At 52.0% G+C, this 18,953-nt stretch overlaps 7 protein-coding genes across 7 annotated transcripts; 4 read left to right on the forward strand and 3 right to left on the reverse strand.

Annotated features, from left to right (window-relative positions):
• Positions 1-81: 81 nt before the first annotated feature.
• On the forward strand, positions 82-3,631 carry DSM5745_10276 (GTPase RIA1; the record flags this gene model as incomplete). The annotated part of the gene is made up of 6 exons (XM_026752292.1): positions 82-144; positions 231-251; positions 316-1,241; positions 1,291-2,811; positions 2,864-3,186; positions 3,252-3,631. 6 exons carry the CDS (start codon positions 82-84, stop codon positions 3,629-3,631), a joined length of 3,234 nt encoding a protein of 1,077 aa, XP_026599354.1.
• Positions 3,632-4,332: 701 nt separating this feature from the next.
• DSM5745_10277 (exosome non-catalytic core subunit CSL4) lies at positions 4,333-5,091 on the reverse strand (the record flags this gene model as incomplete). The annotated part of the gene is made up of 1 exon (XM_026752293.1): positions 4,333-5,091. The coding sequence occupies one exon, from the start codon at positions 5,089-5,091 to the stop codon at positions 4,333-4,335; it is 759 nt and encodes a 252-aa protein (XP_026599355.1).
• Positions 5,092-5,641: 550 nt separating this feature from the next.
• Positions 5,642-7,678, reverse strand: vac8 (protein anchor VAC8; the record flags this gene model as incomplete). Its single annotated transcript, XM_026752294.1, has 6 exons — positions 5,642-5,976; positions 6,030-6,779; positions 6,838-7,083; positions 7,131-7,244; positions 7,303-7,423; positions 7,505-7,678. 6 exons carry the CDS (start codon positions 7,676-7,678, stop codon positions 5,642-5,644), a joined length of 1,740 nt encoding a protein of 579 aa, XP_026599356.1.
• Positions 7,679-10,281: 2,603 nt separating this feature from the next.
• On the forward strand, positions 10,282-12,184 carry DSM5745_10279 (FHA domain protein; the record flags this gene model as incomplete). The annotated part of the gene is made up of 3 exons (XM_026752295.1): positions 10,282-11,387; positions 11,439-11,535; positions 11,588-12,184. 3 exons carry the CDS (start codon positions 10,282-10,284, stop codon positions 12,182-12,184), a joined length of 1,800 nt encoding a protein of 599 aa, XP_026599357.1.
• A 1,085-nt stretch (positions 12,185-13,269) lies between these two features.
• DSM5745_10280 (bestrophin family protein) lies at positions 13,270-14,567 on the forward strand (the record flags this gene model as incomplete). Its single annotated transcript, XM_026752296.1, has 3 exons — positions 13,270-13,336; positions 13,395-13,525; positions 13,590-14,567. The coding sequence occupies 3 exons, from the start codon at positions 13,270-13,272 to the stop codon at positions 14,565-14,567; spliced, it is 1,176 nt and encodes a 391-aa protein (XP_026599358.1).
• Positions 14,568-14,919: 352 nt separating this feature from the next.
• On the reverse strand, positions 14,920-15,906 carry DSM5745_10281 (uncharacterized protein; the record flags this gene model as incomplete). The annotated part of the gene is made up of 5 exons (XM_026752297.1): positions 14,920-15,111; positions 15,159-15,314; positions 15,360-15,482; positions 15,531-15,713; positions 15,760-15,906. The coding sequence occupies 5 exons, from the start codon at positions 15,904-15,906 to the stop codon at positions 14,920-14,922; spliced, it is 801 nt and encodes a 266-aa protein (XP_026599359.1).
• A 249-nt stretch (positions 15,907-16,155) lies between these two features.
• On the forward strand, positions 16,156-18,932 carry vp16 (tethering complex subunit VPS16; the record flags this gene model as incomplete). Its single annotated transcript, XM_026752298.1, has 7 exons — positions 16,156-16,300; positions 16,350-16,456; positions 16,503-16,631; positions 16,678-17,171; positions 17,219-17,313; positions 17,362-18,632; positions 18,684-18,932. The coding sequence occupies 7 exons, from the start codon at positions 16,156-16,158 to the stop codon at positions 18,930-18,932; spliced, it is 2,490 nt and encodes an 829-aa protein (XP_026599360.1).
• Positions 18,933-18,953: the final 21 nt, after the last annotated feature.

Consider the following 18,953-nt stretch of genomic DNA (forward strand, 5'->3'; position numbering starts at 1 on the left):
GTGTCTCGCGCGACAAGCCTTCTTGGACTGGACATTCTTTAAATCTTGGTCGCTGGGTAGACGCGTCATCTTCTATTGAAAATGCCCGTTGTCAGCGTCGAAGACCTCGTCCGTCTGCAGCGGAAGCCGGACGACATTCGAAATGTTCGTTGCCCCTCCATTATCAGTTCATCCCACTTCGGTGCCAGCCCGAGTGACGTTCTAGCTAGACAGGCTAACCACGTTCTTAGATATGTATCCTAGCGCATGTTGTACGTGGATCTGAGATAGAGGTTTTTTTTTTTCCTGGCTTGCTCTAACTCTGCATGATACCAGGATCATGGAAAAACATCGTTGACAGACAGCCTCATCGCCACGAATGGCATCATCTCGCCCAAGCTGGCGGGCAAGATCCGCTATCTGGACTCTCGTCCAGATGAGCAGCTGCGTGGGATTACCATGGAGTCATCTGCAATCTCTCTATTCTTCTCCATGATGCGCCGCTCTGCTCCAGATGCCCAGCCCGAGGCAAAGGAGTACCTCATCAACCTGATTGATTCTCCTGGACATATTGACTTCAGCAGTGAAGTATCAACAGCTTCGCGGCTCTGTGACGGAGCAGTTGTACTGGTTGATGCTGTAGAAGGTGTCTGCAGTCAGACAGTCACTGTTTTGCGCCAATCCTGGGTTGAGCAGCTGAAGCCGATCCTGGTCATCAATAAAATGGACCGACTGGTTACTGAGTTACAAATGACCCCTGCAGAAGCCTACTCTCACTTGAGCAGGCTCTTGGAACAGGTGAATGCTGTTATTGGTAGCTTCTATCAAGGAGAACGAATGGAGGAGGATCTCCAGTGGCGAGAGCGTATGGAGGAGCGTGTCAATGCCGCAGCTCAGCAGAAACAAGCACAGGACGGTGAATCTGCTGAGGGAAGTGTTGACGGGGCTCAATATGAAGAGCGTGATGATGAAGACCTCTACTTTGCTCCTGAGAAGAATAACGTTATCTTTTGCAGTGCTGTTGATGGCTGGGCCTTCACCGTTCGGCAATTTGCGGCCATCTATGAGAAGAAGCTAGGAATCAAGAGGGCTATCCTCGAGAAAGTCCTCTGGGGAGACTACTACCTCGACCCTAAGACGAAAAGAGTTCTAGGCCAGAAGCATCTCAAAGGACGAGCTCTGAAGCCCATGTTCGTGCAGCTGGTTCTGGATAGCGTTTGGGCTGCTTATGAGGCCACCACTGGAGGTGGTAAAGGGAAAGGGTATGATTGACCACTATCCGCCTATTTGTATGTGCTGACAATTCTTGAGTGATCCTGTGTTGCTGGAAAAGATCACCAAGTCCCTGGGAATCAACATTCCTCCGTATATTCTCCGGTCGCGTGATCCCAGAAACATCATGACCACTTTATTCTCACAGTGGTTACCACTCTCTACAGCTCTTTTGGTGTCAGTCATCGAATATCTTCCTAGTCCCCGCGCAGCTCAGGCATCTCGGTTACCGCCAATGATCGAGGAGTCACCAGGGTCGAAGTACATCGATACTGCGGTAAAGGATGCTATGGTTCAGTTCAAGACTGGCTCAGACGAGCCGGTCGTGGCGTACGTTAGCAAGATGGTCTCCGTCCCTGAGAGCGAGCTATCCTCAAGCAAAAAGAAAACCGGGACTATGTCCGCGGATGAAGCCAGAGAAATAGCTCGGAGAAAGAGAGAAGAGATTGCCAAGATGCAAGCTGAAGCAGGCACGAACCAAGAAGATGACTTTTCGCGAGTGACATCTGCGTTTGAGCGGGTCCAGCTAGACAATGCCGAAGAAGCAGGCGAGCCAGAACAAAAGGAAGACCCCGAGCACCTCGTTGGATTTGCACGTCTCTATTCCGGTACGCTCTCTGTTGGAGACTCCATCTACGTCCTACCGCCCAAGTTTTCGCCAGAGAACGCTCACGCGAGCCCCGAGCCGCAAAAGGTCACTGTCACAGACCTCTATCTGCTCATGGGACGAAGCCTGGAGCCCCTCCAGTCTGTTCCTGCAGGAGTCGTTTTCGGGATTGGAGGTCTTGCCGGTCACATTTTGAAGACTGGCACCCTCTGTTCGCAGCTTGAGGGAAGTATCAACTTGGCTGGTGTCTCTTTGGACACGCCGCCAATCGTGCGTGTGGCCCTGGAGCCCGTTAACCCATCCGATCTTAGCAAGATGGTCACCGGGTTACGTTTACTTGAGCAGAGTGATCCTTGCGCGCTATACGAAGTACTTCCCAACGGTGAACATGTGATTCTGACCGCGGGTGAACTGCATCTTGAGCGCTGCCTGAAGGATCTCCGTGAACGTTTCGCCAAGTGCGAGATTCAAACCGGCCAGACCATCGTCCCATACCGGGAGACCATTGTTAACGCTCACGATATGGCTGCTCCAAAGAACCCAGACCTAGGAAGAGGAGGAGTCCTGACCGTCTCTGCCTCGAAGCAGTTGACGATTCGACTACGGGTCGTACCTCTACCAGAAGTCATCACGGAGTTCTTCACCAAGCACGTTGGAACTATTAAACGCCTACAATCCGAGAAGCGAACCAGCAAGGGTGAGGGTGAAAACAGTACCCTCCCATCTGACAGTACGCAGCAGGATGAAGCCACCGATGCCGTGGGTGACGCAAGAGACGTCTCTCTGCTCTCTCTCGACGACTTCAGGAAGGAGCTCGACAAGGCGTTTGGAGAAGTCAAGGAAGACAAGGAATTGTGGCAGGACGTCGTCGATAAGATCATCGCCTTCGGCCCACGACGGATAGGCCCCAACGTCCTCGTTGACGCAACGGCAGTCAACACCTGCGAGAAATTGTAACCTTCCCGCATTTCCAGCATTGAAATCTCTAGACTAACGAATTCTTAGCCTCCTCGACGACCCCAAACAGCAACCCAGCGTCCTCCCGGAAAACGCCAGCCGCGACGCCCTCATCGTCCGCGACTTCTGCGACAAAATCACCTACGCCTTCCAGCTCGCCACAGCGCAGGGCCCGCTCTGCCAGGAGCCAATCCAGGGAACAGCCGTCTTCCTCGAGGAGATCCAGATCAACGCCGGCGAAGACGAAATCGATCTCGGCCGTCTGACAGGTGAAACAATCCGCCTCGTCCGCGAGAGTATCTCCCAGGGCTTCCTGGACTGGAGTCCCCGAATCATGCTTGCCATGTACAGTTGTGAGATCCAGGCGTCTAGTAAGCGAATCCTTCCTCTCCCTCTCAGCCTTAGACCCCCAAATATACTGACCCAACCGCCACAGCCGAAGTCCTCGGCCGCGTCTACGGCGTCATAACCCGCCGCCGAGGCCGCATCCTCTCGGAAACAATGAAAGAGGGAACCCCCTTCTTCACGATCGTCTCCCTCCTCCCCGTCGCCGAGTCCTTCGGGTTCGCCGAGGAAATCCGCAAACGGACGTCTGGCGCCGCCCAGCCGCAGCTTATCTTCGCGGGCTTTGAAGCACTCGACCAGGACCCATTCTGGGTTCCGGCTACGGAAGAAGAACTCGAGGATCTTGGGGAGTTGGCGGATCGCGAGAATGTCGCCAAGATGTATGTTGATGCTGTTAGGGCACGCAAGGGGTTGTTTATTGCGGGGAAGAAGTTGATTGATGCGGAGAAGCAGAAGACGTTGAAGAAGTAGATGTGGTTATCCGATATATATACGTTTATGCATGTGTACCTAGGGGTCTTTTTTTTGTAGACAAAATGTTTTGGAGTAAACAGTATCACTGCTGACATTATGGCTTGGAAGCTTGTGGTATATTTCTGCTCTACGAAGGCATGGATATACATTGACATGTGCCCTAGCTATAGAATTTCCCAAACCACAAGTAATCGGAAAGAAACTTAGAACCAGGGTCGTGAAGATGAGAGTCTCCACGCGAAGAGCCATTTCTCTTCCTCCAATGACAAACACAGACCAGCATTGAAAGGCCAGGACCATGTATACTGAGGAGGGTGTCGTATCTGATAGATAGACGGGGCCAGAAGGCGCGATGGAACGAATAACGTCCTTGGGTGAGAAGATAAGTTCATTGGGTATCTAATAGGTTCGGCTCCGATGAGCTAGATAAGAGATCAAATGATCGTGGTTCTGGCCAAATGAGTATCGCCGCTTCGATGCAGTACAGCGGTGTCAAGGACGTTATTCGGCTTGTTTCTGGGTTACTAGACCTCAGATATGCGGATGAAGACGTTGCTTCGAAGAGCATGCCGCGAAAAAGCTGGCCGCAAATGAGAGCATTCGGCGACTCGAAGGCCGGATATTGCCTCAAATAAATAGGACCGGGCCAGCGGCTGGGGTTGTGATGATAGATGCGTATCTCACATGAAGTTTTGCATTCAGAAAGGCCGTGCCACCTTCCTCTGTTCTGCAGCTCCGGTAACAGGGTCTCTCATCTCCTTCCAGCTAACAGGGAACATCATATTACCCGATTCGCTGCGCGCCATGACAACACCAAGGTCATTCCTTGCCGTCGTGATATAATAGAAGCTCTGATCGCCGAGGGAGATGACCGTTCCTCGAACAATATCTCCAACTCGGAACATCTCATCCAGGACAACGCGGTCTTTCTCCACAGCTCGTACGTCCTCCTTCCGGATAAGCGCTTGAAACCGAAGCTCGTCGGAGCTGCTGTGGTTCTCCGGGTTTGCGGCTGAAGACAGAATCGACTCGATGTTATCATTATCCGACGCTGACTGTGAAGGGTTCAGTGATTGTGAGCTCGCGGACTCGTCTAGAACCACAAGAATTGAGACTGTTGCTTGTCGCTTCTGGACGCGAGTCACGCGCGCCAGCACGACTGAGTCGACTGCTGGCAGTGTGTTGTACTTGGGCTTTGGCTTTGACGACGTGGTTGAGGCGGGTACTGTAGACTGTGTAGGTGTACTTGTAGCTGCTGTCGCTTTTCTCATCGTCCTTGAGACGCTAACTACTGACTTCGCCGTAGAGCTCGACTGCGCTTGGTCGACAAAAACCGGACCAGCGATTGATGCGTAGATGTGTGAATGGTGGACATGAGTCCCAGGGCCGGCGGAGTAGGTCCCAGCGGGGCCTAGGCGCTGGCCCGGGATCGCTAGAGACGGTAGAGAGCTTGCCATCTCTAGCAAGCCACACTCGTGGGGGACAGTGAGAGAATGAAACTCGGGAAGAGAGAGCAGAAGCAAGTGAGCTGGAGCTTAGAAGTTCTTTTACAAGTGGGTCGACACGGAGGCAGGTTTATCCGAGTCCGCATCGGCGGAGTATACTGAGATGCGCATTGCTTTGGGCTCTCATCAGGGGAGAGGACAAGTTTATCAATGAATATACAATATATCTAAGTACCGCCGCAGCTAGACGCAGTCTGACCGAGCCCGACTACACAATTATTCGTGGATATAACCACGCAATCACAGCAACAACCCGAACAGGAAGACAAGCCCATGAAGAAAGATATAGATCATATCACCCGAATGCTCGCTGGAAAGATGAAGTGACACCAGATCAAATGCCTCTTAACGCCCATAACGTATAAGAACAATGTATATCAAAGTAAGAAAACACAGAGAATTGGGCGGATAGAAGAGGGCATAGAGAAAAGAAAAGCGGCCCGTAGGATGAAACTTAGACGCTCAGAAAACACTAAAGAAAAGAAATCACGGGCTGGGGACATTAACCTTCTACCAGAGTCTGCTTAGGTCCGCCACCGAGAAGTTCGAGACATCGCCGCGCCAACGCAATGACTTCGGCTTCGCCGCCGTCCTCCGTATCTTCCTCGTCGGATTCGATATTCTTATCCGATATTGACCTCACCATCTGAATCATGTCGTCCGACTTTCCGATGTAGCCCACTAGGCGCTTATCTTCCGACTCGAGGAGCTGAAGAAGCGTCCAGATGGCGATATGTTGGAAGGTCGGGTCTCCGCTAGCAAGGAATCGTTTCAAATAGCCATGGATTCCTCCATTGGGATCCGCCCATTCACGAACAAAGATGGAGTAATCTCCAACTACGAGTATGTTAGTCTGCGCGCACAGGATTGTGGAAGACCTGAGAACATACCTTTGGAGGAGAGGTTGCCTAGAGCAGCAGCACTGTTACCTTGGACTTCAATACTCTCAGATTCCGTCAGAGGGATTAATACGTCGAAAACACCGAGGTTGAGGAGATGGGGCTTCAGTTCATCGCTAAGCGCCAAGACTGCTATAGCAGCCGTCATTTCGGACTGAACGGTGACGGGCACGCGTAGAACAAGGTCTTTGCACTTCTGGACGGCACCAGCTTGAAGGACAAGCTCCTTGTTGCGGTCAGAGCTGGCAGCAAGGTTTCGCAGAGTGGAGATCGCGTGGCATTGGATCTCTTCATTATCTGTCGATCCTAGAAGGTCGACCAGTGGTTTGAGGAATCCAGCATCGATGATGGGGGATTCGTTGAGAGGGTGGATTGAGATATTGCGAATGCAGGCAACCGCGGAGAGAATAAGAGGGAGATAGGATGACTGTAAAAGGCGAAGGAGCGGCGGCAACCCTTTTGCGCGAACAATCTCGAGCTGGTACTTCTCGTCGGAGGCAAGGTTTCGAAGCGCCAAGGCCGCCTGGCATTGTACTTTTGGGGTAGAAGAGTCCATCAAGTGCACGAGAGACTGGACTAATCGCGATTCGGTTTGGGCAAGGCGTTTCCGGTTTGAAGAGTCAACGGCGATGTTGCTAAGGGCAGTTGTGCAATAATACTGGACATCGACATCGGATGAGGAAAGTAGCTGAACCAGGACGGGGATCGCCCCGGCGTTAACAAGCTGCTGCCTATTGTCGTCTGGGGTAACAAGTCATTAGAGAATGAAAGCCAGACATAGCGTCAGTTACGGTCTTACCTGAGTGTGTCATATTGAGGAGAGCACCCGTCGCATTGCGCTGTACGCGCATGTCCTTTGACTTAGCAAGGCGAATTAGCGGCCCCAGGGCGCCAGACCGGGCAATCTTAGCCTTGTTATCCTCATGCGTAGCAAGGTTCGTAATGCAGCCAACCGCGTTGCATTGAACTTCGACATTCGGCGACATCATTTGCTTTATTAACGGGGCGAGCCCTCCCAGGGCGACGATCAACACCTTGTTATCCGCTAATGAATGTCAGCATCCATCCACAGGAAAGGCGGAGCAAACCCACCATTCACCGCGAGGTTTCCAAGAGCTGCACTCGCAGCTCGTTGGACCTCGATATCAGAGCTTTGTAGCAAGAAAAGAATTGGTTCAAGGGTGTCCCGATCGACCTCGCGCACATCTAGTGTAGACTCCAAATTAATCGATGCACCAGTTGTTCTGCGACCCATCACACGTACCTCGTTCGGTAATCTCAGCGAATGTAAGACTAGCGCTTCTTTGGAGGTCGACATTGTCGGAATAGACCAAGGTGCTCAAAGCTCGTAGAGGTTCGCCGGAGAAGAAGTCGGTCTCGGCTCGCTATACATCATCGATTGTTAGCCGCGGCAAGCAGTGCAATCCGAAGTGGGCCACTTCATCTCATGAAAGGCGCCAACTCACATTCTCAAGGAAGCCGAGCAGGTCCGACACAGCTTCTCTTTCATTATCGGCCAACGTTGTGTCATAAATTCCTTCTCTGGAGCGACCGCTGAAAGGGCCGAGACAGGCTGTGATATGGCACCAACGGTCGGCCGTTGATAGGCAAGAGAGACAGGCATTCACGATTGCGGCCATGGCTCGGAGTTGAAGTCTTTGAGGACCAAAATACGGCCACTCGGGCGTTGAGGGTCAAAGATCGAAAGGAGGCTTGACGGCCGTCACTGCGAGCAAGGAAAGCATACACCGGCGGAGCTGTTCCTTCCCTTCAATTGTATTCCCGATCGCGCCCTTGAATAAACAGTTTCGCAGAAACTGGACGATCGATAACAAGTCCGAAGCGGAAAACCGGAGGAAGGGATGAGATGAAAAGAGAAGTTGGAGGAACCAGGCAGGACGGAACCTAGCTCTGCATATAGGAGGAGCAAGGTAAAGCGAGGGGAAAAACAAAACAACGACGGGCGGTGGAAAGAAGGAAGATGTAGCAATCACGACCGGCTCCCGATTCCTGTTCGGGTGTCGCCGACTATATCCCCAAGACACCCTGCCAAAGACAGAAGGCGATGATGAGGAGGGGGGAGTGTGGAAGGGCAAAGGTCAAGATGCGGGAGTTAGTGAGTGACCAAGCGGGCTTAGTTCAGGATGGATGTCTCCAGCTTTGGCGGCTGGTGACTTGTCTTGGGCGAATGACGGCACGCATTTCTTAAGCTGGTCACGAAGCTCACCCACCCACCACTACATCATATATCTACTTGGCTTCTGAAAGAGCTCTTTGCACGGCTCTCAAGATCGTACACAAAGGTCCAGCAATTCGAGTTCTTCGACGACAGACAGCATACTAACAAAGCGATGAGTTCTGTGTTTATCATTGATATCGATCGGCCCTTATCATACCTATCACATCATATCGATCTTCGTTACACTGTTATCGAGTCATCTGTGCGGGAGATACCTCGTGCGTACGGGATGCTAATAGCACCCGATAAAGCGAAAATTTGAGGTTCGAACCTCAATTTTCTTCTAGCATCGGCGCCTCTGCGATCTCCGTTCATGAAGAGGTCGAATTCCGACAGTCGTCAACTCGTCATCCCAATAGGAAGATCTCCGTTGCATATTGGACGCCTTGACTGGCGAATCCTTCTCGTTGTACTTAAGCCCTGGGACTCGCTTCTGTCAGGTACCTAAGAGTACCGCTACCGGCAGATCAGCCTCCACCTTGTCTTGCTCAATATCGAATTACATTTGCAGCTGCCAATAGAAGGCGAATGACCGGTCGGTCTGTTTGCAGCTCCCGCAGTACTCCGTAGGGAGGGTTATATATTTACTCCGCAGACGCTCGGACAATTCTGAACAGCCGGCTGCAGGCCTGGCATCCCTGGTATCGATACAGAGTATAGCTGGCCTTGTTCCCTGCTGAGCACCAGAAATATCGCATCTGGATGGCTGAAACAACGCAGTATCACCTAAAACCGTATTCCATTGGTGCTTTGTATTGCTGACAAGGAATCTACAGAGACGACCGGTCAAGGGCCCTGGTCGCAGGAGGATTTAAGAATGGTCGTGCAAGAGACGTTCCATTCTCCTTTGGTGATCTGTCTGGAGGACGGTTGTTACTGAAACCACGTGAAGAGCACAACGTCATGCGGAGATGGGCTCATGACCTTGAAGCCTTAAGGTCCCATCGTGGATCTCTGCAGCGCCCCGTTAAAGCGAAACTGAACGCTGAGAGGCTCACGGTTTTTAGCTCCGAGCCTTAAGCCGTTCGCCCCGCACGCTAAAACTAACGGAGGATTAGCAGTTAGCCCATGATGGCATTCGACGCCATCTTGCCATGGGCCGATGTGGCAAGGACGGTCACCGAACTCTTTGTTCAGTGTCTCATGTAGAAGATGCCTCTTGTAGTAGTGGATACAGGACACGAAGAATATCGGTTCGACGGCAGAGAAACTTGGTTGACATACTCCGTAGACATGCCGGGCGGGACGTTTGCAAATCTGGCTGCAGTCCTGAGCCGGTGGACAAGATGCGTACGTTGGTTGACTCTGGTCCCTGACCTCAACCCTCGATACGCAACATCGGTGTCGGGCTTATCAGACAGAAAGTAATAATGTGTTACAACTTGCTGACTGCTGACTGCATCCCCGGGCTCAACAACGGTTCGAGGCTGGCATGCAGGTGGTGCCATCAGACCACTCAGGATCAAGCGTTTCGTGCTTCTCGAAAGACTCGGGTCTTCTAATAATACAAGAAAGCCAACACGACCACGGAAGGGAAGGCATTCGCCCCCACTGCTCAGGTCCTGCAGCTGCTGAACGATGAAGATCGCTTGCCATCTGACTCGCAGATGGACTTGACGGACGGCAAAATGCAGAATAAGAACAAGGCCTCATCCTCATGCCCCCCTGTGCCTTCCCTTTGTTTCTTCCTGTACAATCTTCCATCCGCATTCCAGAACTCACCAGCCCCTTGGATTGGTTCGGTTCGCTGGTCTCTGATTGAATCACCACTGGCGGCAGCTAGTCCGGCATCTCGCCCACCGAACGTGCGATAGACGCATCAGACGACATCATCTCCAGCTATTCGCCGATCCCACGAGGTACATATACCTAGAGCTTAGAACATCAATTCTACGATAACCCTGGATTTGCTCTGGTCGGCTTTGTTTTGCGACATTTTCCTTTTTTGCCTTGACTCTTCTTTGCGAGCAGCCCTGTGATTGCCCGCCAGGGACTAAGCCAATGATGGCAGCCTCAGTGTCCGCCTCCACCTCGATTTCCCACCCCCTTCAGGCCGATTCCCGTCCGGGGCCCTTTCGCCGCCTGAGCCAACTGCGTGCCTATACCCAAACTCATTTTTCCACTCCCCACTCCTCGACCTCTTCCTCGAATTCTTCAGTACCCAACCCCCAACCGCGCCCTCGCCGCCACACTCACAGTATCAGCGGCCGTCGACTGTCTTGGTTTTCTTCTCACACCACCACGCGCATCGACTCCGCTCAACCGACAACCACGGATCCGAGCCCGTGCCCTGAACCTCGTGCTGCACGATCCAGACCAAATCGGTACAGCGCAATTCTATTTCCAACTTCTCGCGGGCTCGAGATTGACCTGCGATCGGATACTCAACCGTCTGATTCTTCGGCCTCGAACTCTTCGTCAGAGTCTTCGCGGCGACCGACACCCCCGACACCTGGGACACCTCCGACACCTGGGACACCTCCGACACCTGAAGTCATGGGCAGGCTGAGAACGTTATCGCAACCCCATCAAGACTCGCAACGCGAGCAATCATCCAGTGCGCCGGTGCCGACTACCATACCTAACGCAGCGCTTGACTCTCCGGACCCAGTCATCGCTACTAGCAGCACACCGTCCGGTTCAAAGTCGAAAAGCGGAGCGACTATTCGTTTTTACCCTCATCAAGACCCGAGTCAAAGCACCCGCCCATCCTTGCCATTTATTCCTGTGTCGCGAACGCTTCCGTCTGATACCTGCAACATTCGCGTTGGCCGCTACTCTGAGCGAGATGGGCTTCCTCTGCCCAACCCCAGCGAACCGTCGGACGCCCCTGTCGGATTCAAGTCGAAAGTTGTGAGCCGAAAACATTGTGAATTTATATACATGAATGGCCAGTGGCACATCAAGGATGTGGGAAGTTCGTCTGGGACGTTTCTAAACCACATGAGACTAAGTCAGCCCGGCATGCCGTCTCGATTGTACACCATCAAGGACGGGGATATTGTGCAGCTTGGAATCGACTTCCGCGGTGGGGAGGAGATGATTTTTCGCTGTGTTCGCATTAGGGTCGAGTGCAACAGATCTTGGCAGCAGCAGCCGAACGAATTCAAGTATGTTCTCATCTCAAGTCTTCTGCGAGTATAAACTAACACAAGGTGCAGCAAAAACACCGAGAGCCTCATCAAGAACTTGGGCAAGGGTGACACCGCTGATTATTCTGGATGCCGGGAATGTTCTATCTGTCTAGGCTCAGTCTTGGTAGGTTCATCGTTTCATAGAATTGTGAAGACGGAGCTAACCGCAGACTTAGAGGCCTTACCAGTGTCTCTTCATGGCGGCCTGCGCTCACGTATGGCATTACAAATGCGTTAGTCGCTTGATCCATACCCCGGACTACCCAATGTTCCAGTGTCCGAACTGTCGCGCTTATACAGACCTCACTGCTGAGGTCGACGATTCGAACGACTATGAGGCTGAAAGCGCGAATCAGCAGAATTCGAACAGCAAGAAAGAGCCCGCGGAGGATGTACACTCAACGACATGCTCTCCACAACTGGGAACAAGTTGTACGTCCAATGCTTCGCGCAGTAGCGAAGACCGCCGGACCCCCGAAATACCCGCCGACAACCTGGTTGCCCACGTTGAAAGCATGCATCTCGCCGACGGTAATCCGCCAATGCAGACCCCAGAAAGCGTAACATCAGCGCCGAATTCCAATATTGATGTTCTCGGGTTAGAGTCACTGACTCAGTCGTCTACCACGGTTCCGTCAAGACAGGAAGAATTGCGGGTGGATACCCCTATGCGCTCAGAATCTTCAGACGAGAACCCCTTAACACCTCGAAATGATTCTGGTCCTCTAGCATTTGATGGCCGGGCCTCGATGTCAGAGGACCGTCCGCTTTAAGGAACCCATGTCGGCTGGTCACTATGTCGACCAGATCTCTACCCTTATAACTTGCATCACAGCATCGAAAGACCTTGCATCTATAATTACCCATATGTGCTGTGCGGCGTTTTTACACCCTTCATACCATCTGGTTGCATTTCATAGCATTTAGCATTGTGACATCCTATTTTTACCTCTAATTTGATTATACCCCTTTGCGGCTTTGCTTCGACCATATCCTCTTTTGTTGCCATAGGCGGTACTCGGAGTCTTCTGATCTTGTTCGATTGACATGTCCCGGGTTTGGATTCTACATAGCCATTCCTAATACGCATTCGTTTGCCATTGATCTCTTTACTTTGAACTCACTGTACTGGGTTCCGTTTCATCCAGTCGATGAACCTTTCGTTACATATAGTTACTCGGCCGCGTAGCGGCGTCGTCGTCCTGACACCGAGGACATGATAGATAACTTTATTTTAAGAGTACACAGATTCAGGCTATTTATTACCAGTTATACAACAATCTTTCTTGCCATACATGATCGTAACCCCTCTGCGAACAGGGGCTTCATGGTGGCGAGAGCTACTGTAGACTATACACCAACCCCGCTCGAATATAGGCACTAAACACCATCATAGGAAGATCCTAGCAGACAGCGCTCTCCAATCTCGATCCAGGGATTGACGATCGACACGACGTGGAGTACTTTAGGCTCTTAGCACCCCGCGCCTCGAAGCTCGAGTGTGGCTCGTGATTCTCCTGATGCATGCGCTCAGTGCATTGTGGCTAGCCAGGCTGCTTCTCTGATTTGTCGCTAATTTGCGTCAAAGCGACCACTGACAGGTCCAATTATCGATTCCATCGTCCTAACTTTTATCTCAGACTCAAGTGGTATCATTCGAGTACGGACTTCTCCATACAGTAGAGCGGCATACCTATTTGTCCGTTGACCGCTACTCCATCTGTCTCCTTCCACTCCATTATTTTCCCCCTTCATAAACATTGAAATATGAGATGAATTGACGCCATGAGGTTGAACTTCAGCGAGTTGCCCACCCCGACACTAAGTCGCCAAAACACGTCCCACGGCCTGGGCCACCATGAGCGCCATCACTCCCGCGCAAGTACCCATCCGCATCTCCTATCGACCCGGCGCAAGCCCAGAAGGTAAGTTCCCATCACAGTGAGCATAGCAAATCCTTACACCTCTACAGATGGCCGCTAGTCTTCCGCTTCATCAAGGGCGCGATTCACGGCGCGATTCTGGTCCAGGTCGTTCTCCACGCGATCTTCTCAGCGTTCGTCATCTGGCTCGATCGCTATGTCTTTAATACAGTTGGCTTGCCGAATAGCATCGTACGCAGCCTATCATCAACACAGACTTAGAAAAGGGGGGCTAAGTAGCTAACAAGACGTGAAGATCCCCTCTCTCTCCATCGTCGTCGGCCTAATGCTCGTCTTCCGCAACCAAACATCCTACAACCGCTTCTGGGACGGCCGCAACGGCATGACGACCATCCACACGACTATCCGCAACCTTGTCCGCACCATCCTCTCAAACGCCTACAGCACCGCGCACCCCCCAACACCCGCCGAAAGACACGACATCGAGCGCACAGTGCGCATTCTCACCGCCATCCCATTCGCCGTGAAGAACCACCTCCGCGCCGAATGGGGCGCTGCATTCGAGACCGGGCTCGAGTCGAACTTTGGCGGGCTCGGCGGCGGGATCCCGGGTTTACTTGGTAGTGAGCTGAGGGAGAACGGCACGGCCGTTTATAACCCCGTCTATGCAGGCCTCCTGCCCCCCGATCTCCAGGGTTACGAGGGAGAAGGTTTAGGGCTGCCCTTTCAGCTGACGTTCTTTGTGGACGGGTTCATTAAGAGGGGTGTTGAGCGCGGGTGGTTCAATGCGCCTGGCGCAAGCCAGATGCAGGCGCAGCTGAACACGCTCATGGACGCGTTTGGCAAGATGGAGACGATCAAGTTGACGCCTATCCCCGTCGCACATTTGATTCACCAGAAACAGGTCCTTGCGCTGTATGGGTGTGTGCTGCCGTTTGCGATGGTCGATGATATGGGGTGGTGGACGATTCCGATTGTTAGTCTTGTTATCTTCACGCTGTATGGGATTGAGGGGATTGGGTCGCAGTTGGAGGACCCGTTTGGGTATGATCGCAATGATATTAAGATGGATGCGCTGGTGGGAGATGCGAGGATGGAGATTGAGGCTGTGCTTGGGGAGTGGAGGAGGGTTATGGAGGTGGTGGAAAGGGAGAGTACTGGTGCTGGTGCTGGGGAGGCTGAAGGTGGTGGTGACGGGGTGAAGAAGGAAGAAGGTTTTGTGATGCCGGATATGTTTTTGAGGCCGAGGATTAGAGGGAACGGGCACGGATAGAGTCAATAGTAATGGATAGATGTGGTCGGTCATAGTGGATGGATATAGGCTGATGCTGGTATATATTCTATAGCTCATTAATAGAGAGGCTCTGTCTGCCTAGAAAGAGGCCAGAAACGCGAGCTATAGAGGCGCCTCCAGCGTAAGCACACTTTCTAATATCGTATCCGGGGTTGCATATTCCAACACCCTCGCCACAGCCGCTAGGTCACTCCCATACTGCAAGCTACGATCATCCTCGGGCTTCGCCACGACAATCTTATGGCGAAAGACTTTGTTAGCGGCCAGCGCTACGATTGATGGAGTAAGGTAGTCGATGCCGTGGATGACGGCGAGAAGTCTACAATGTTAGCTATTGCGACATCCTGTGAGAGAGATAGTTATCGTACTTGGCTAGTTTCGAGAACTGGATGCTGGACCGCGCGGATATACCGCCTGCGACTGCGCGACTAAGACGGAGAAAGACAACGATGTCCTGCTGGTAGCGGACGAGCTCTGCAGTTGCTTTAACCGTCTTGCTGAGGCTATGAAGGGCGTCTAGGAGCTTTGCCGTGTGAGTAATAATCACCATAAGAGGAGGCGGGGATCTACCTCGTGGTCAATGCTTGAATGAGCTGTATCTTGGGTCCGTGGTCTACGGACGACAGAAGATAGAGATTCCTGTCCTTCAGACATCCAATCGTCTTCTTCTAGATAGACATACCCGTCCTCGGAGTCGTGGAAGTGCGATATGAATAGGTTATCGTTCTATGCTCGTTAGGCAATGTAACCTATCTCCGACGGAGAACTTACTAGATGCGCGTTGAGCTTTGGCCGAACTTGCGCGGAGTCACGGACTACAATAGGGATAAACAAGAAATGCGTTGAAGCTTCGAGGACGTTGCCTCCTGTCGTAAGCTTCCTCGACCGCATCAACTAGGACACGTTAACATGAGTTGGGAGAGAGTAAAGGCGGCTATATACCTCGAGGGCTTCGACCTGTATACTTTCAGGCGCATGGTCAAAGTTTTTGGCGATAACAACATCGACGATGCTCGCTGGCTTATTGCGCGAGTGTGAACAAACTTGGTCACGGAAATCCTCGAGAGATGTCGTATCTGAGAATTCCACGATTGTGCATGTGAGGCCATAGGTGTGAGAGCAGATCTGCGGCCAAATGTTAGTTGCATGTATAGATGGAAGAGCAACTTACCAAGGCAAGCTCCGCCGCGACGTCATGGATGTTGCCCTCAGTAGCCTCGATCAAACAGTGCTCCTGACCACCCAAGCAGATAAGCAGAGCCAGTTCAAGATCGGACAGTTCATGCGCCAGCCCGCTTATAACTTGCAGGTCATCCATTGTTATATTTTGATGTGAGGCTCATGATGGAACATCGCTTGGCCCGAATGATTTGTAGAAGTAGAAGTTGTAGTAGAAGTTGGGGCATCCTCAAGAGTGGAGCCTGATGGATATGATCAAATCGGGTTAGCGCGGTCCCAGCCATGTGAGCTTGCCCGAGCTCCCAACGACAACAGCCAGAGCTCCAGGCCAGGAACATCCACTCTCCGACTCCATACCTCGGTCGCCTTTCCATGAACGCATCGTTCAATGGCGCCGTCTAATCCTTTGGCGAACTGGGAAAGACTGGGAACCAGCTTCTACAGGAAAATCCCTGTATACTACTCGCTCTTTGACGAGGATGTCGAGCTAGAGAACTACATTGTTGCCGGCGCTCCGTATGGCGGGGCTATTGGTATGCATGCGCTATGACATTTACATTGGTCATGTATTGATGAGTGTAGCTCTGTACCGAGACGAGAGCAAACCTCTTCGGTTTCGAGACGCCCAGCCCGGCAAGTCGAACATTGATATCTACTCCCGGTCTGGGAAGCTGATTAACCGACTCAATGTGAGTCTATATCTCTGGTTGCAAACTTGTACCTGACTAGGAATAGTGGGAGCATGGGACTATTAGAGGACTCGGATGGTCCGACCAGGAGGAACTGCTGGTGATTACCGAGGATGGCACTGTCCGACGCTACTTTGGCTTGTACGGTGACTTTACCTCGTTTTCTCTCGGAAATGTAAGCGCCGTGGTCAGCAAATCAGCGCGTTGGCTAAACTCTGCAGGGATCTGAGGAGTACGGAGTGAGGGCATGCCGGTTCTGGAACTCCGGCTTTGTCGCTTTGCTCGCTAATAACCAGCTGATTACTGTGTCTAACTATAATGAGCCACGACCTAGGCTCCTAGCACAATGTCCGGAAGGGGAGGTCGCTTCATGGTCGCTCATTCCGCCAGCTTACACGCTATCCCGTTCTGTTGAGGTCCTACTTGCTGTCGATAAGACGGTCTACCTTGTCGATCCTACTGAGGCGGAGGATAAAGTGCTCCAGAATGGGCCTTTTAAGCACGCAAGTGTATCGCCCACGGGCCAGTTTGTTGCCCTTCTGACGGCTGAAGGGAAAGTTTGGGTAGTGAGCAGCGACTTCCAAACCAAGTACAGCGAATATGATCCAGACTCGCGAGTCACTCCTCGCGCCGTCGAGTGGTGCGGTGACGATGCGGTTGTTATTGCGTGGGAAGATGAAGTACATCTTATCGGACCGAATGGCGCAGCTGCACGGTAAACATAGCATTCCCTTTTCCAAGTGACGCTCCTAATCTGAGCAGATATTACTACGACGGGACTGTTCATGTGTTGCCAGAATTTGATGGCGTTGGTTTACTCACCAATGACGCGTATGAATTTTTACACAAAGTATCAGGTAAGTCCTCTGTCTCATCTCTTGGCGGATACTTCTAACTCGGAGTAGACGTCACTGAAGCTATCTTCCGACTCGGATCAACGTCTCCAGCGTCTGTACTGCTAGACTCAATTGACCTGCTGGAGAAGAAGTCACCCAAAGCAGACGACAATATTCAGCGGATCAAATCAAGCTTACCAGAGGCCGTTGATGCATGTGTCAAGGCATCGGGGTTGGAATTCGACGCTCACTGGCAGAAGCGACTGCTCAAAGCGGCATCGTTTGGAAAATCAGTACTGGATTTGTACAACAGCGATGAGTTTGTTGAGATGACAGAGAAACTACGAGTCTTGCAGGCTGTTAGGGACTTCAAGATAGGGCTCGCCGTATCATACGACCAGTACATGCGCTTAACGCCGGAGAAGCTGATCGAGCGCCTGGTTAACCGAAGGGAGTATCTGCTTGCAATTCGGATCTCAGAATACCTCCAACTTCCCGCGGACAAGATATACGTCCACTGGGCGAGCTCGAAAGTCAAAGTTTCCACAGTCGATGATGAAGCTGTCTGCAAACTGATCGTGCAACGGCTGGACGGAAAGCCAGGAATATCTTTTGAAGTCATTGCTCAGGCAGCTTACGATGAAGGCCGCTCACACCTCGCAACACAGCTATTGAACCACGAACCGCGGGCCGGGAAGCAGGTTCCACTGCTGCTCAACATGGAGGAAGATGAAATCGCACTGGACAAGGCCATTCAAAGTGGAGATGATGACCTTGTCAACTACGTACTTCTTCATGTGAAAAGCAAGCTTCCTATCGCGAGCTTCTTTAGAATGATTAACACCCGCCCAATGGCATCTGCGCTGGTGGAGACGACTGCTCGGGATGAAGACACCGAGCTGCTGAAAGACCTGTTCTACCAGGACGATCGACCATTGGACGGCTCGAATGTGCTTCTCTCGGACGCTCTGAAAGAGCCGGACCTGCCACGCAAACAGGAGAAGCTCCACCTCGCATCCCGGTTACTCTCTGACTCCAAGGACCCAACATTGGTGTTGCATCAGAAGCTAATAAACGAGTCGTCGCAACTGCTCAAGGTTCAAGAGGCGTTGGACAAGGACCTGGCGGAACGTTCCGAATTCTTTGGTTTGAGCTTGAACGAAACTGTTTACAGACTGATCAGGTCCGGCTATGGCAAACGGGCACAAAAGATCCAAAGCGAATTTAGGATGCCGGAGAGGACGTACTGGTGGCTAAGACTACGAGCGCTAGTAGCCAAGCGTGACTGGGGAGAGCTGGAAGAAATTGGCAAGATCAAGAAATCTCCAATAGGGTGGGAGGTAAGTAATGAGTTTATCATTGGTATCATTGCATGCTGACATAAACTGAAGCCTTTCTATAACGAAATTTTGGGTGCTGGGAACACAAAGCTGGCTTCGGCCTTCGTCCCAAAATGCACCAATTTGCCCGCGGAGGAAAGGATAGAGATGTGGGTGAAATGCGGGATGGTTGTAAAGGCCGGAGAGGAGGCTTTCAAGGCAAAAGATGTCAACACCCTCGAGCTTCTCCAAGGGAAAGCCTCCGGCCCGGCTGCCGTGGAGATTGGCCGGATGATCAACCAGCTACGGCCAAAGAAATGATCGCCTTTCTTCCTATTTGTA

Source organism: Aspergillus mulundensis, assembly GCF_003369625.1.
Source record: "Aspergillus mulundensis strain DSM 5745 chromosome Unknown scaffold_14, whole genome shotgun sequence".
NCBI lineage: Eukaryota > Fungi > Ascomycota > Eurotiomycetes > Eurotiales > Aspergillaceae > Aspergillus > Aspergillus mulundensis.